At 49.6% G+C, this 14,385-nt stretch overlaps 6 protein-coding genes across 6 annotated transcripts; 3 read left to right on the forward strand and 3 right to left on the reverse strand.

The window, feature by feature from the left end:
• Positions 1-81: 81 nt before the first annotated feature.
• On the forward strand, positions 82-3,318 carry Pdw03_8266 (DNA repair protein RAD1, putative; the record flags this gene model as incomplete). Its single annotated transcript, XM_066101911.1, has 7 exons — positions 82-129; positions 180-357; positions 424-511; positions 564-634; positions 683-1,211; positions 1,261-2,356; positions 2,407-3,318. 7 exons carry the CDS (start codon positions 82-84, stop codon positions 3,316-3,318), a joined length of 2,922 nt encoding a protein of 973 aa, XP_065956994.1.
• A 403-nt stretch (positions 3,319-3,721) lies between these two features.
• Pdw03_8267 (Peptidase S41 family protein) lies at positions 3,722-5,993 on the forward strand (the record flags this gene model as incomplete). Its single annotated transcript, XM_014677922.1, has 6 exons — positions 3,722-3,848; positions 3,895-4,029; positions 4,086-4,340; positions 4,389-4,515; positions 4,565-5,423; positions 5,493-5,993. 6 exons carry the CDS (start codon positions 3,722-3,724, stop codon positions 5,991-5,993), a joined length of 2,004 nt encoding a protein of 667 aa, XP_014533408.1.
• Positions 5,994-6,783: 790 nt separating this feature from the next.
• Pdw03_8268 (eukaryotic translation initiation factor 1A, Y-chromosomal) lies at positions 6,784-7,417 on the reverse strand (the record flags this gene model as incomplete). The annotated part of the gene is made up of 2 exons (XM_014677923.1): positions 6,784-7,212; positions 7,397-7,417. The coding sequence occupies 2 exons, from the start codon at positions 7,415-7,417 to the stop codon at positions 6,784-6,786; spliced, it is 450 nt and encodes a 149-aa protein (XP_014533409.1).
• A 1,602-nt stretch (positions 7,418-9,019) lies between these two features.
• Pdw03_8269 (Chitin biosynthesis protein (Chs5), putative) lies at positions 9,020-10,415 on the forward strand (the record flags this gene model as incomplete). Its single annotated transcript, XM_014677925.1, has 2 exons — positions 9,020-9,091; positions 9,204-10,415. 2 exons carry the CDS (start codon positions 9,020-9,022, stop codon positions 10,413-10,415), a joined length of 1,284 nt encoding a protein of 427 aa, XP_014533411.1.
• A 554-nt stretch (positions 10,416-10,969) lies between these two features.
• On the reverse strand, positions 10,970-12,332 carry Pdw03_8270 (Aspartate aminotransferase; the record flags this gene model as incomplete). The annotated part of the gene is made up of 3 exons (XM_014677926.1): positions 10,970-11,034; positions 11,088-11,193; positions 11,253-12,332. 3 exons carry the CDS (start codon positions 12,330-12,332, stop codon positions 10,970-10,972), a joined length of 1,251 nt encoding a protein of 416 aa, XP_014533412.1.
• A 946-nt stretch (positions 12,333-13,278) lies between these two features.
• On the reverse strand, positions 13,279-13,728 carry Pdw03_8271 (uncharacterized protein; the record flags this gene model as incomplete). Its single annotated transcript, XM_066101912.1, has 1 exon — positions 13,279-13,728. The coding sequence occupies one exon, from the start codon at positions 13,726-13,728 to the stop codon at positions 13,279-13,281; it is 450 nt and encodes a 149-aa protein (XP_065956995.1).
• Between the last annotated feature and the right edge of the window lie 657 nt (positions 13,729-14,385).

Raw genomic sequence — 14,385 nt, forward strand, 5'->3', positions numbered from 1 at the left:
TCATGCATAATGACACACGTGATCACGCGATATCTCATTGACTGGACCCCTCATTCCTTGACGCGTTAGGAAGCGCCCCCAATGCCTCCAGAACGGTCCAGTGTGCCTGTGAAGCTGTCTCTACCATTGGTAAATGGCTCTACTAGCCCAGCGCAGGCTTACCGCTAACCCCAATCAAGCAATACCAGCAGGAGCTCTTCACCGAACTACGCGCCGAAGATGAGCTAGTCATCCTTGCCCGAGGCCTAGGGCTTCTACATCTAATAACAAACCTCCTCCACTTTTACGATGCGGCGGGAAACAATTTGGTCCTGGTGGTGGGTGCAGATGAACGCGAGAATGAATGGATCGGAGAGGGTAAGTGGATCGGTTTCTATTCCAGGCCGGACGCCAGTGTTGGAAGCTGATGGCTCCTGAAATCAGCTTTGGCGGAACATTATGCTACCAGCAAGTCCCCTCTTGCTAGGGGGTTGAAGGTGATCAACACCGAGAAAGCTACGGTGCCGATGCGGTGGGTTTCACATCTCTGCCATGTCGATTGCGGTGTGTTGACAAATTTCCAGAGAGAGAATATATGGCGAAGGGGGTATTCTGAGTGTTACATCCAGAATATTGGTTGTGGATTTGTTATCCAGTAGGTCTGTCTAGTGGAATGGCTCAAGGCACTCGCTGATCTTTCCAGAACTTCTTGATCCCGAGAAAGTCACTGGGATGGTCATTTTGCATGCTGATAAGGTTTTTGCGACGTCCCTCGAAGCATTTATTGTCCGAGTCTACCGGCAATCGAACAAGCTCGGCTTCTTGAAAGCATTCTCAGACTCCCCGGAACCATTTACTACGGGCTTTGCCCCATTAGCTAATATGCTGCGGAACCTTTTTCTACGCAAGGCGTCACTGTGGCCTAGATTCCATGTTTCTGTTGCTGAATCTCTAGAAGGAAATCGCAAGGCAGAAGTGATCGAGTTGGAAGTTCCTATGAGCGACAAGATGAGGGAAATTCAGAATGCTGTTCTGGAATGTGTAGAGATCAGTATCACTGAACTCAGGAAAAGCAACACCGGGCTGGATATGGAAGAGTGGACGTTAGACAGTGCTTTGCACAGAAATTTTGATATGATCATCAGACGTCAATTAGACCCAATCTGGCATCGTGTGAGCTTCAGGACAAGACAAATCGTCAGCGATTTGACAGTCCTACGAGCAGTCCTTCAGTATGTCCTCCACATGTCTTTTTATTTCTCTATGCTTACAGCTCTGCAGTGCTTTACTCAGCTACGATGCGGTATCTTTTGTCAAGTACCTTGACACTATAGTATCTGCCCATGCTCCGCCCCCCGGATCCAACAGGCATAATCACTCTCCGTGGCTTTTCCTTGACGCTGCTCATATTCTCTTCCAGACAGCCAAATCGCGAGTCTACGAAGGCAAATTGAATAACGAATTGACCCGCCTTTCATCTTCAACCACGTTTGCTTCTGATTTGAATCCGGCTCTAGAGGAACTGCCAAAGTGGAGTGTCTTATCAGAGATCCTTGCAGAAATTGAACACGATGCTTACCTCCATCCTGCAAGAATGGATCATTCGAACAGCACCATATTGATTATGTGTAGTGATCAACGAATATGCCGCCAGCTTCGCGAGTATATTGGCACCATGCATTCCAAAATTGCCGAAGGGTCTGAATCCAAAGAGGATAATGATCCTAGCGAGGATAAACCTTCTGCAGAGCTTATGATGCGGCGTCGGCTGCGAGAGTATCTGAACTGGAAGAGGTCTCTCTCAAATGTCAATAAAAATCTGTCCCAGTCAAGAGAGGATGACAGATCTGGAAAACCTCCCGAGTCGTCAGCGGCTCGGAGTGCGCATCAAGGACGACCTCCCCCAAACAAACGCCGTCGAGTACGCGGCGGCGGTGCAGTCACCTCAGCTGCAGGTCGTGTGCCAAACAGCAGTGTCCAAACCGAAGTTGAATTGCCCAGTCAGGTCGTCAATTTGCTAAGCGATATCCAACCTACTGAGGTGGAAGACATGCAAAAAGAGGAGGTTATGGTCGATGAACTAGTGGATATGGATGTTTTCTATGAATTGTATGATATGAACGATCTGATCATGATACATCCCTACGACGGTGACATGGATGAGCATTTACTTGAGGAAGCGCGTCCGCGATACATTATCATGTACGAGCCTGATCCCGCATTCATTCGAAGGGTTGAGGTATATCGCAGTTCCCATTCGGGGCGAAACGTGAAGGTCTACTTCATGTATTATGGTGGCTCTGTCGAGGAACAGCGGTATCTGAGTGCTGTTCGACGAGAGAAAGACGCATTCACAAAGTTGATCAAAGAGAAGGGGGTAAGCTACCCAGCTACAAACTTCATATTTCTAGCTAATGTGATTTTCAGACCATGGCAGTCACCTTGACGCATGATAAAAAGGCGGAAGATCCCCAGGAGCAATTCCTCCGGACAGTCAACACTCGTATTGCTGGAGGAGGACGACTGGCAGCTACAGCATCCCCTCCTCGGGTTGTAGTTGATGTGCGGGAATTCCGAAGTGCCCTACCATCTCTTTTACACGGAAATAACATGATCGTGATTCCCTGTCAGCTCACCGTGGGTGACTACATTCTCACTCCAGACATTTGTGTCGAAAGAAAATCGATCCCTGATCTCATAAGCTCGCTCAAGAACGGCCGCCTCTACAACCAGGCCGAGACCATGATCCAGTATTACAAGAACCCGTTACTATTGATCGAGTTTGATCAAAATAAATCTTTCACTTTTGATGCGTTCGCCTCTGTTCCAACAGGGTCCACATTTATGACAGACTACGGTTTCTCATCTTCCGGCACTGCAACCAGCACTACCAGCAGCTCGCTTGCCAATCCGTCCAACCCAAAGTCCGCTCAGCATTTGCTTGTGCTCCTCACTCTCGCTTTCCCACGCCTAAAGATCGTCTGGTCTTCATCCCCTTATCAAACAGCAGAGATTTTTGCAGAGCTCAAAAAGAACGCTCAAGAGCCCGACCCACTGCGTGCGGTGCAGCTAGGCCTTGATATTGATATAACTGACTCGTCTGGCGATGCCGACGTCATGGCTGCCGCTGGGATTGAGCACCGTACCTTTAATCTTCTTCCACAGGATATGTTGCGAGCTGTTCCGGGCGTTACACCCCAAGCTCTAGAGCGGCTGATTATCGAAACAGACAGCATTAGTGATATTGCCAACATGGATGTCGAGCAGCTTGATCCACTGGTTGGCAAAGAAGCTGCACGTAAGATCGTCGCTTTCTTCCAGAAAAGCGTATTTGATTAATGGGGGATTGGGTCTGGCGTTTATAATGCATTCTGTATCCAATCATAACTTTCGATACGAATGGCAAGTTCACAAAAAGACTGCCTAGGTACATGCATCAACATAGGCGGTAATGTGCCACAAATGCAACTACATCATCCCATCCCATCTTCCTATTTTTCCTCAAATCAACCCGAAGAACAGAAACCAAGGTGGCAAGCAAGTGAGACATCCGAATTATGGACAATTAATCGATTTGAACCTGGTCTATCCCATAGGACTTCTTTCCGTCTTGGCGACGATCGTGCAGATCAGCTAAAAACAGAACCAACAGCCGAAGCAAGGACCCCTGAGAAAGAGTGGAGATGTGAATCCCTTTGAGGCCAGAAAAAATAATGACTCCTAATATTTTCAACTTATCACCATGCATCTCAAGACTGTGTTGACTCCGGTCGCATTGGCGGCTGCTGTCAGAGCTGACAGAAGTACACGCGATGTTGAGCCGTGTGCTCAGATAAGCAATTTGGTGGAAGAAGCCAATAACAACCAGAGTACGTCATGAACTAGAAATCATCGGTTGATAACTAATGGTTGTAGCAAATGCCATTGTACCTCATGATCTCGCACATCAATGTCTGCTATCTATGCCCTTTGACTCGGACCGCGCCGTTGATTTCCTGATTCAGGTTCGCAAGATCCTCGAGTTCCAATCGACTATCGATATTTTGAAGGGTAAGCGATATTCATTCGAAGGAGGATCTTTCAAACTGGCTAAATTACATTGCTAGATCCACCATTGGGGTATGCCATGCCCTCCACCGATATCATGGGGGAAATCGATATAATCATGGGCAAGGCCAAGAGCAAAAGCTATGCCAGCCAATTTGAGATGGACTTGGAAATTAACCACCTTATCACAACGGCCCACGATGGTCACCTAGTCTTCCAGCTATGCTCGCAGTCAATCTTCACATACCAAATTGACATGCCCCTTGTGTCAATCTCAACAGATGCGCTCGCACTTCCTCAAGTGTACACTTTAGGTATGTTTAGCCCGATATCCGTGTCATAACATTCAAATAACATGCCAGATGATGCAAAACTGCAGAAAATCGATCCAGACGCTGTCTCGCCTCTGGTTTCCATCAACGGTACTGACGTGGCTACATTCCTTGAATCATATGCCAAGGATCAGAACCTCCAGGATCGCGATGCACAGTAGGCAGCCTTCTGAAACTAAGGTATTGGATCACACTAACTGTCGCAGGTATAATCGAGTATTCCCGGCGCCAGCCCGCAGTGTCACCAACACTCCTACTAGTGTGAATGGAATCTGGGCTTCCATTGGAGACTGGACTGATGGTGCTCAACTGTCCCTCAAGTTTGGAAATGGCACTGAAAAGACTATTCAAAAAACAGCCACACCGAGCGAAAAGTTCTTTTCTTATAAAGACGGCACGAGCCTCTACGAGATAGAGTGTCTTTCTCGAGACTTGTCTTCAGCTTCGAGCAGCCCATCCAGCGCCGAGAAAGACTCCTCTGAGATAGCAGGATTCCCCAGCACTACGTGGCGCAACTCAGCCAATTCAGTTGCTGGATATTACTCCAAACTATCAGGGCTGGAGGACACCGCAATCATCTTTTTGCCCACGTTCTCATCCAGCGCCTCAGAAGTCGCGAAGATTGCGGTTAACTTTTTGCAAAACAGCACCGAATCTGGAAAGAAGAATGTATTGATTGACCTCTCATCCAATCCCGGCGGATACATGTCTATTGGCATCGACCTATCCCGTATCTTCTTCCCCAATGCTACCCCATACACAGCCACGCGGTTCCGAGCCCACGATGCAGCTAAATACCTCACAAAAGCATACTCGCGCGACAACGGTACGGATACAAGCAATGTTTTTGCACATGGACAGATGGTTCGGCCTGACCAGAGAACGGACTTCGGCTCGTGGGAAGACCTCTATGGGCCGCACGAAATTCTGGGGAGCTCTACTTCTAGTCTGCTAGCCAACTTCAACTACACCTCCACCTCTTCTAAGAACTTTCCCATTAACGGTTACGGGCCAGTGCCATTGAACCCAAGCAAACCACCCTTTTCAGCTGACAACATCGCTCTTGTAAGTGATTGTTTCCCGCACAAGAGTCCAGAAAAGAGAAAAACAAACTAACTCAGTCTCTAATATCAGATCACAGACGGCGACTGTGTCTCAACTTGCGCGTTCTTCGTCAAGTTGATGAAACGACAGGGCGTCCGCACAATCGCCTTCGGTGGCCGTCCACAAAAGGCACCCATGCAGGGCGTCGGCGGTGTCAAGGGCGGCCAGTCACTCGGGATCAACTATATTAACGGATATATCGAGCAAGCGAACGGGCTTATTAGAGAATCGGTCAACAGTGGATCGCCAATCCTGACATCTGCTGAGTGGAAGGCGTTCAATGAGTCCAGCCCGAGCACAACGGCATCGCTCCAGTGGAGTGGCAATCTGAATCTGCGGAATGAGTATGACCCGGAAGATGGTCAGACACCGCTGCAGTTTGTTTATGAGGCTGCTGAATGCCGGCTGTTCTATACGCTGGAGAATTATTTGGAACGGGAGACGGTTTGGCAGGCTGCGGCGAAAGCTATGTTTGGGAGTGGGCAGTGTGTAGAGGGATCGACGAAGGGGAAGGGTAGTTTGGATTCTTGATTTAAATGGCCATCTGGCAAAAAGCATACGTTGTACATAGAATAGTCTCTAGATACATCTGGCCTGCACTTGACATAGGCTAAAATTGGCTGGAGCTTAGTTACGACAATCAACTTCATGTGTCTGGTTATTGCTTTCAAGTTGGTCTATTAAGAATGGAGCAAGTATGGAGCAAGTATAAAATAATAATATTTTCAATTCTCGTGGCCCATTTCATGACTCTGTCATAAAAAAAACGAAAGAGAAGCAAGTCGAGGCTGAGCAGAGTGAACACACCGCATGCAATGCAATGCAGAAAAACAAGCACACAGGTTCATGATGTATGCGTAGCAATCATTGTAGTCTCTGTCATGATCCCAAGATATTTGCAAAAAGGACGAAAATGGTATCGAGGATCATCAACCTTGGAAAATCCAAAATCGCCAATGGACAAACACCGAGGGTCCTCTGTTCGATGGCTTCAAGCCCATAAATGTTGTCGCAGTAGCGCCATTTTGGAGGGGTGTCCCTATTCTCATGCAAACCGACGTGAGGAGCAGCGTCATAGGCCGGTGAGGTGATTGATGCTCTTAGTCCGTTTGAACGAATTTACAGAGAAAATCAGATGTCGAAAGTGCCTCGCGTGGCAAGTAGTCAAAGGCAGTTTCGGAGCAGATGAGCGACGGCACTGTGCCATCGTCGGCGAACGGGAGGAGAGGGATTTGGCGAACATGGAGAATACCGAGGGGAGTGTATCCGAGGTATTCTTGCAGGGCAGAGCATCGAACTCTGGGGGTAGCAGGGGATGAGCTTAGAGCTCGTCGACATCGATCTCCTTCTCGTCCTCGCTCTCGCGGTCCTCGTCGAACTCGACATTGTCGTCCAAACCTTCGCCGCCGTAGGTATCGGTCTCGTTGATCTTGGCGTGCTCGGGCAGCTCGCCGTAGGCCTTCAGAGAACGGGCCTCGTCGGCGGTGTACTTCATGATAACATCACCTTTCTCGTCCTGGTAGTCACGGAGCGAGAGGAGAATGATGTCACCCTGGTTGATCCAGACCTTCTTGCGGAGCTTGCCACGAATGTGGGCCAGACGCTTCTCGCCGTCGAAGCAGAGTGCCTCTAGGCGACCGTTGCCCAGCATCTTCACGACCTGAGCGTACTCCTGGCCCTCCTCCTTGAAGACGAGTTCACGCTTCTCATTGTCGTTCTCGTTCTTGCCGCGACGACGGTTCTTACCACCCTATACTTGGCTGTTAGAATGTGACACATGATGTAAAGTCGGTGGTTTCACAGGGGAAAAAAAAGCTTCGCGAGTCCAAGAAGTCGCCAGCCCGAGGAGTAAGGGTCTACTCTCGAGTGGGCGACGGTGGATGTGGCAAGAAAATTATCATCAACAGGAGGGGCTGGAGAATTTGCGCGCTTACCTTTCCCTTATTCTTAGGCATATTGTGGTTTTTTGACCTTCACCGGGGTCAAGTGTCTCTGGGGTAGATTTTTTCCTTAGATCAACGAAGATCTGAAGAGGCCTAATCGAAGTTGATTAGGGAAGTGAGAGTGGAAGAAGGAAGGAGGTGGGGGTTCTGTGCACGGTATTCAAATCTTTCTCCTTATGTAATCAGGCACTGGCTGCCCAGTGGCGTCAGTGATTTCGCCCCCGCTTACAGCAGACTCTTGCCTTGATGCCTGATTTCGGGGTAGGGTTTGACCGCCTGGGTTGAATTGGCAGAAAAAGATGAGATGAGAAAGAAACATTGTCGAGGTTAGAAATTTGCAAGGGCATTTCCTAGGAATTCCCTGAGGACTTGCAACACATGGCTATGCCAAATCTGCTAAGAGACTGAGTCTTTAATTCAATCACAGCCATCTTGGCCTCCCTGTGTCCATTCCTACCAGCAAGCACGAGACTGCCTGATCCACGCAATCTCCGAAGATTCAGCGCCTCCCGAGTACACTCACCACACATTTGTGATACTTTTCTTGTTGACTCGACTATATCTCCTTGAACACGTATCCTGAACCTCCAACTGTCTCTCTGAAGTGCCCATTAGCCCTCGCTGGCTTTGCTTAAATGAACTTGGTGGTGTTCAATCAGACATGATATCAATGTGCCACGACTCTTCTTATATTTCACAGTCCAAACCAGCATTCTTTCTACGCTCACCGATAGACCTTTCTTTCTCATCATGGCAACGAAGTTTGGCACCTCTACAAACGGTCTGATGCTTCGGTACTGGCCAAAATGCAACACCCCTCCCGTTGCCGCACGCTACTTGAATTCCCCTACCCATCCACTCCGGCCCAAAATCCTCGATCTCTGCGGCCATCGTGAAAGAAACATATTATGGTGGCGAGTTTCGGTGTCAAACCTCCAGCAAAGTAAGCGGGTGGTTCGCTCCTGGTGCGCGCGCAGAGTTCGAATTGCTATTGAACAGGCTCTGAGGCAGCAAGGATTGGATAAGCTGGGGAAACCGCTCGTTTCTGGGTCTTCTTTGCAGAGGAGAAAACTGGCAGGAACCATGGACATCTACATTCAGCCATCGTGTGTGGCACAGGACTTCGAGGCAGTCCAAAAAGATGCACATCACCTAATATCTTTGCTTCTGAATCATGAATCACCACGGAAATGACCTATTGTCGATGAGTCACACTCAAAGGGTGAAGTCTAGGCAAGTTAGGTGCATCATGTGCCCCTTTGAGATTCAATGTATATTACCATAACATCGTGTATCATACTAGCAGTCGACTGTTAGACTGTTGCTGTACATCATCTCGGTGGAATTGCGATTATAGCGTTTGGGGGTAAATCAGTTTGCATCTGAGATTCAAATGATCTCAACTCTTATTCATTCCATTCTTCATGCCCTTCGGTTTGGAAATGATCGTTGCTCCGAGGTACAGAAGTAAACATAAAAAGCGCGAGTATCTGACAACATTCCCGCATCTCGCTAAATGCCGATCTGGCGGAATCGACGACCCGGGGTCTAGGCTAAGATTCACTTGACAACCGCCAACACTCTTCCTAATCTTCCCCCTCTTTCATTCTCGCCATGTTGATTTCCTTGACAGTTGGCAAGGTAGACGCGGGTGTCGCGGTGCTCCTCACACAAGACAATCGACTCGTAAGCTCAAACCCCTGGTCACCTACTCCCTACTCTCCAGACATCGACAATTTGCAATTTTGCGGAAGACGAATAACAAATGAACACTCTTTATTGACCGATTTCCGCGCAGATCGAATTCCCTTCGGTCCTCCTTCCGAATAACATTAGCTCAGGCAGTATTGTGGATATCACCGTTTCGCGCAACCATGCCGCCGAAGCAGCGAGCGCGTCTGCCTTCCAATCCCTCCAGAAGCGAATCTTAAATACCTACGGTATCAAGGCCCCGTCACCACCTATTCTGCGCCTTCGAAATGCAACCCAAACCTCGCTCGTTCTCGAGTGGGACCCAATCGACCTAGCCACTGCATCCCTGAAATCGCTCTCTCTCTACCGTAATGGCTCTAAGGCCGGCTCCATACCCCGCCCGCTCGAGACACGCAGTACAAAAATCAGTGGCCTGGCTATTCATTCTGAGTACTCCTTCTACCTTGTCCTGCGGACTACCGCCGGCACCTACCAGTCGGAGAAGCTGACGTGTCGCACACACAAAATGACCGACCTTTCTGGTATCACTGTCACAACGGGCGTCCTTGATCCGCAGCAGAAGGAGGCTCTCGGTGCTGCATTGGACCGAATTGGAGGCAAGATGATCGACTCAGTCCGTATCGATACCACTCACTTCGTCTGCACGGAAGGACGGGGCGCGCAGTGGGAAAAGGCTGTGGAGATGAACATTCCTGTCGTGGTGCCGGAGTGGGTGGATGCTTGCGAGACAGAGGGCACTATTGCTGGTGTGCGTGGCTACTATCTCAACGCAGACCCCAAGGCCCGTCAACTCGGGATGATCCACGGCTCGACCCACCAGCGTACTACTTCTACACTTTCGACTGCGACAAATTCCAACCATGGAAGACTCAGCACTCAGCCCCAACGGAGCCCTGCGCCAGAGCAGGTGCCTGAAGAGCCTCCTCTCACTCCATTCCCTGGGGGTGAGACGAGCAGCCAGCGCCTGGCGCAGACGCAGACACAAGAGGTTAGATCACAAGAGGCTAGATCACAAGATGGGGAAGACGAACTCCCGCCTCCTCCGCCCCCGCCCAAAGATGAAATCAAAGATTTAAATGAGCCTGCCCAGAATGGTGAGGCAAAAGCGGCACCTGTTCCAGAGGCGGAGAACGAGGAGTCTGAAGCCGAAGCTGCAGAAGAAAGCAATGGAGAGGCAGAGAAAGAGCAAACACTTCCACAGAACAGGCCCGAGGATGAGTCCGTGTCAACAAAACTCGGAGGCGCAAAGGGCAAAGGAAAAGAGGGCGAGGGTGACTTCAATGAAGTACCTCTCTGAATGGCCCTCTGATGATTTACTGTGGTCTGTCTTTGCTTCGGTGTCAATGTCTTGACATCCCCTACCCTGCTTTCCCCCCTTGTCCCCCTTGTCGACCATCGTCTACGACTTCATCCAGTACAGTTTTACCTATTTGTGGTCAGTGGCTTGTCTATTCTCTCAAGCGGACAACCCATGGGACTCTTACGAACATGCTCCGACTTTGATTCCTCATTTTTCGTTCTAGTGTTTCTCTTTTGCTGTTATATGTACGGTACGCAATTTTCCTAATGCAACCTTACTCATTAACCTGGTTGATCTGGTCTGCTTGGATAGATGTTTGGAAATTACGTCGATGATTATATTGTAGGTAAGAACACCAAAACTTCACGTGTGGCTATCTCTAAGTTGGAATTCTATCATGAAATGTCGTGAATCAGATCGGCCCGCCAGATGCAAAGTCGGTAGTTATCTGCAAGAAAAAAAACTCAGCCTATGAGAGACCAAGATGGCACATCGAGACAGCCTAAACAAATTTAAATCCAAAATAAATCCAGCTCGAACTCGTTTCAAATCTAGTTTTCATTGCGAATAACATCGTCAATCGCCTGTGCAACGTAGGCGACATTCGTTTGGCTCACTGTGCCCAATGTTAGCTTGTGTTAATGAGTTATCGTGATTGGGAGTCCTTACGGCCACTGATAGATGCTCGGCCTGAGTTGAGCAGGTAGATGTGGTATTTATCCTTCAAGGCGCCGACTTGCTTGGGGGAAAGACCGGTGTAGGAGAACATGCCGTTCTAAGAAAAATGTTCAGTACAAAGTATGTTAAACATATATTAATATCCAGATAGCTCACCTGCTGGATGATGTGCTCCCAGGTGCCAGGGGTCTGCAGACGGACCAGCTCACTATACAGAGCCTTACGCATGGCCTTGATGCGCGAGCTCATGACTTGCAAGTCCCGGTGCCAATCGGCAGTAAGCTCCTCGCTGGTAAGAACCTTCTTGACGATACTGCAGCCAACGCGCGGGCCCATGGAGAACTCGCCGCGGATCAGGTGGCATAGGTTGTTCACAACCACGTCGCGAATGGTAGTTGAGGCGCGGTTGGTGCAGTAGTGGAACGCACCAACGCGCTGGCCGTACAGGCCGAAGTTCTTGGAGAAGCTCTGTGCGACACAAATCTCCATGTCCGGCTTGTTGTTGAAGAAGTAGCGGACAGCCCACGCATCCTCCTCAACAGAGCCGGACGCGAAGCCCTGGTAGGCCGAGTCGAAGAATGGGAAGAGCTTCTTGCGCTCACAAAGGTCAGCGATGGCAACCCACTGCTCCTTGTTGGGATCCAGACCGGTGGGGTTGTGCGCGCAGGCGTGCAGCAGCACAACATCGCCCTCCTGTGCCTCGGACTCAAGGGAGGACATCATGCCCTCGAAGTCGAAGGACCGAGTTTCGGCATGGTAGTACGGGTATGTCTTGCGGGGTACGCCGGCCAGCTCCCAAATGGTCTGGTGGTTGGCCCAGGATGGGTTGGACAGCCAGACGGTGCCGGGCTTCATGTGGCGGGCAAGGAACAGGGCGCCGAGATGGTTGGCGCCGGTACCGGCGACGGTCTGCACGGAACCAATACGTGCCTTCGCCTCTTCTTCACCCTGCTTGCCCTCGAATCCGAACATCAGATCCCGCGCAATGCCTATGAAAGGCACATCGCCCTCGATCGCAGTGTATTCATGGCGGAAGAGGTCGTCGTCCACTACCAGCTCCCTCTCAGCCTTTTGCACAACGGGCAGGGGCCATGGCTTTCCATCATCTGTTCGGTAGACACCCACGCCCAAGCTAACTTTCTGTGGGTGGGGATCAACTGCGTAGGCCCCATTCAGGGCAAAGATTTCGTCCGGAGGCACCGGGGAGACGTCAAGACGGGTGTCTATTTTGCTCATTATGTTGTGTGCACGGTGCAATTGAGATTTCTGGGATTCTGGGGTGACTTTTAGGCAAAATGTGTGGCGAGACCCGGCGAATATATATGTCGTTGAGATCAAAACTTTGGAATCGCCCGCTGAGTCAACCCGATATCGCCGTCTTTTTGCCCCGCAGGAAGTCCCGCTTAGTAGCGGATTCCGGGGTCCACGGGTGCTTGGAAAGAACGCAACTTGCAATGCCTTCATGTGCGCTTATTTCAAATGAAGAGATAGCCATCAATGGCCCTCTAGCTTTGTGGTTGAAGAGCAGCCTTTGAGATATGTTGTTGACTTCATCTTTGAGAATCAAACTCTTAACATCAGCATGGAATGTCATCGGAGGTCTGCTCACGCGCATTGTAAACGCACTTTCTTCACAGGAGAATAAAGATGCGTTGTAATTGTGTGGCACTTCATTCCTTGGGGGTAAATGATGGCTCGTAGTTTGTTGTGGGAGATTCTTGGAAGAGGCAGCTGTGCACCGATACAGCATGGACGGAGATGTAAATCGGGACAAGATAACACACCTTTTCCATCCTTACTTCTTTTACATCAACATTTATGATTTATTCTATATGGCTCCTATTGTCCTTCTCTGGATTTCTAGTTACGTTTATTCAAAAATTCTATTGATATTCCAATTTGGAAAAGCCTAGTGACGGGTCGATCCTTTGTTGTATGGTGCGCTTCATCTGTCCCCGGTTGCATCTAGATGAACACCTAGGAAATATATTTGAATAGGGCAAAATTATGAATCTTAAAGGAGTAGCTTAATGGCATAGCCATGACGTGTTAGATGATGTTCGAGCTGTTATTCCTAAATATCTACTGAGATGTATTGGCTGGCAGCCAATGATCACACCCCCTCCGTACACAATTCTTTAAGCCATTCATCCGATGAACCAGGAAGCGAGCATTCTTCCCGTTACCAGTATGACCTCTCAAGCCGTAGCTGGTCATTCTGCCTTGCATAAGTTTCAGGTTCCAACCGCTGTCCAGCCACTTCCAGCCACTTCACAATAGCATCCCCCCGGAGCTGCTCCCTCAGCAAGACCCAATCTACGTCGTATACTACAATGCATTTAATACCTGGCGACTGCATACTCCTGAGATCCTGATCGAAGAATTCCGCAAGAACCCTGCTCGTTATACCATTTCCTATGGCTGAGCCCTCGGCCCCAACGTTTTCCGTACCACAGAACAGAAATGTCCTGTCGATGGCTTGGAGATCACCATACGAATATTCGAGCCCGCACCCCAGCTCGACGACCAGGGTCAGCCGAAGAGCAGAGCAGCCAATGTCAACTTCCATGGCGGTGGGTGGATGTTTGGTGGACTGGCCTGCGACCACGATCTCTGCAAGCGAGTTGTCCATGGTCTTGACGGGGAGCTTGTCGCATTGGACGTGGATTACCGACTAGCCCCCGAGCATAAATATCCTATCCCTGTGACTATTCCTGTGAATAATTGCTTGACTGCGTTCAATTGGGTAGGAATCTCCCATGCCAAAACCTTGGATAAGAACCGAGTGTTGACGAGGAAACGTCTAGATTCGCACCCAAAAAGTGACCGAGTTCAATCTGGATTCAAATAGGTTCACAGTGGGCGGCGCATCAGCTGGAGGCCATCTTTCGGCCGTCATTAGCCATCTCTGCCGCAATGCAAACATACATCTGCGTCTACAAATCGTAACCGTGTCGGTGACAGACTGACACAGCGTCTTCACTCCCGAGGGCTAATTTGACCGAGACGGTTGCCCTTGTGAATCCTACCGGGAGATGGAGTTTGCGCCAGTGCTACCAGCAGCACGCATGGCCTATTTCCACCGACCATTTTTAGGAGTTCCTCGACCGGCGGAGTCTGACGAGGTGAGTTCGGACATGGACAAATTGCAAAATGTGATGCTCAATTTGTCTAGGATTGGAAGATATCGCCCATTCTGACACCAAACTTTCAAAACTTGGCCCCTGCGTTGGTGTCCACGGCGGCATTGGATCCGCTGCGCGATGGAGAGGCGTATGTAGCTAAGCTT

This window comes from Penicillium digitatum, chromosome 3 (assembly GCF_016767815.1).
Source record: "Penicillium digitatum chromosome 3, complete sequence".
NCBI classification, from domain to species: Eukaryota; Fungi; Ascomycota; class Eurotiomycetes; order Eurotiales; family Aspergillaceae; genus Penicillium; species Penicillium digitatum.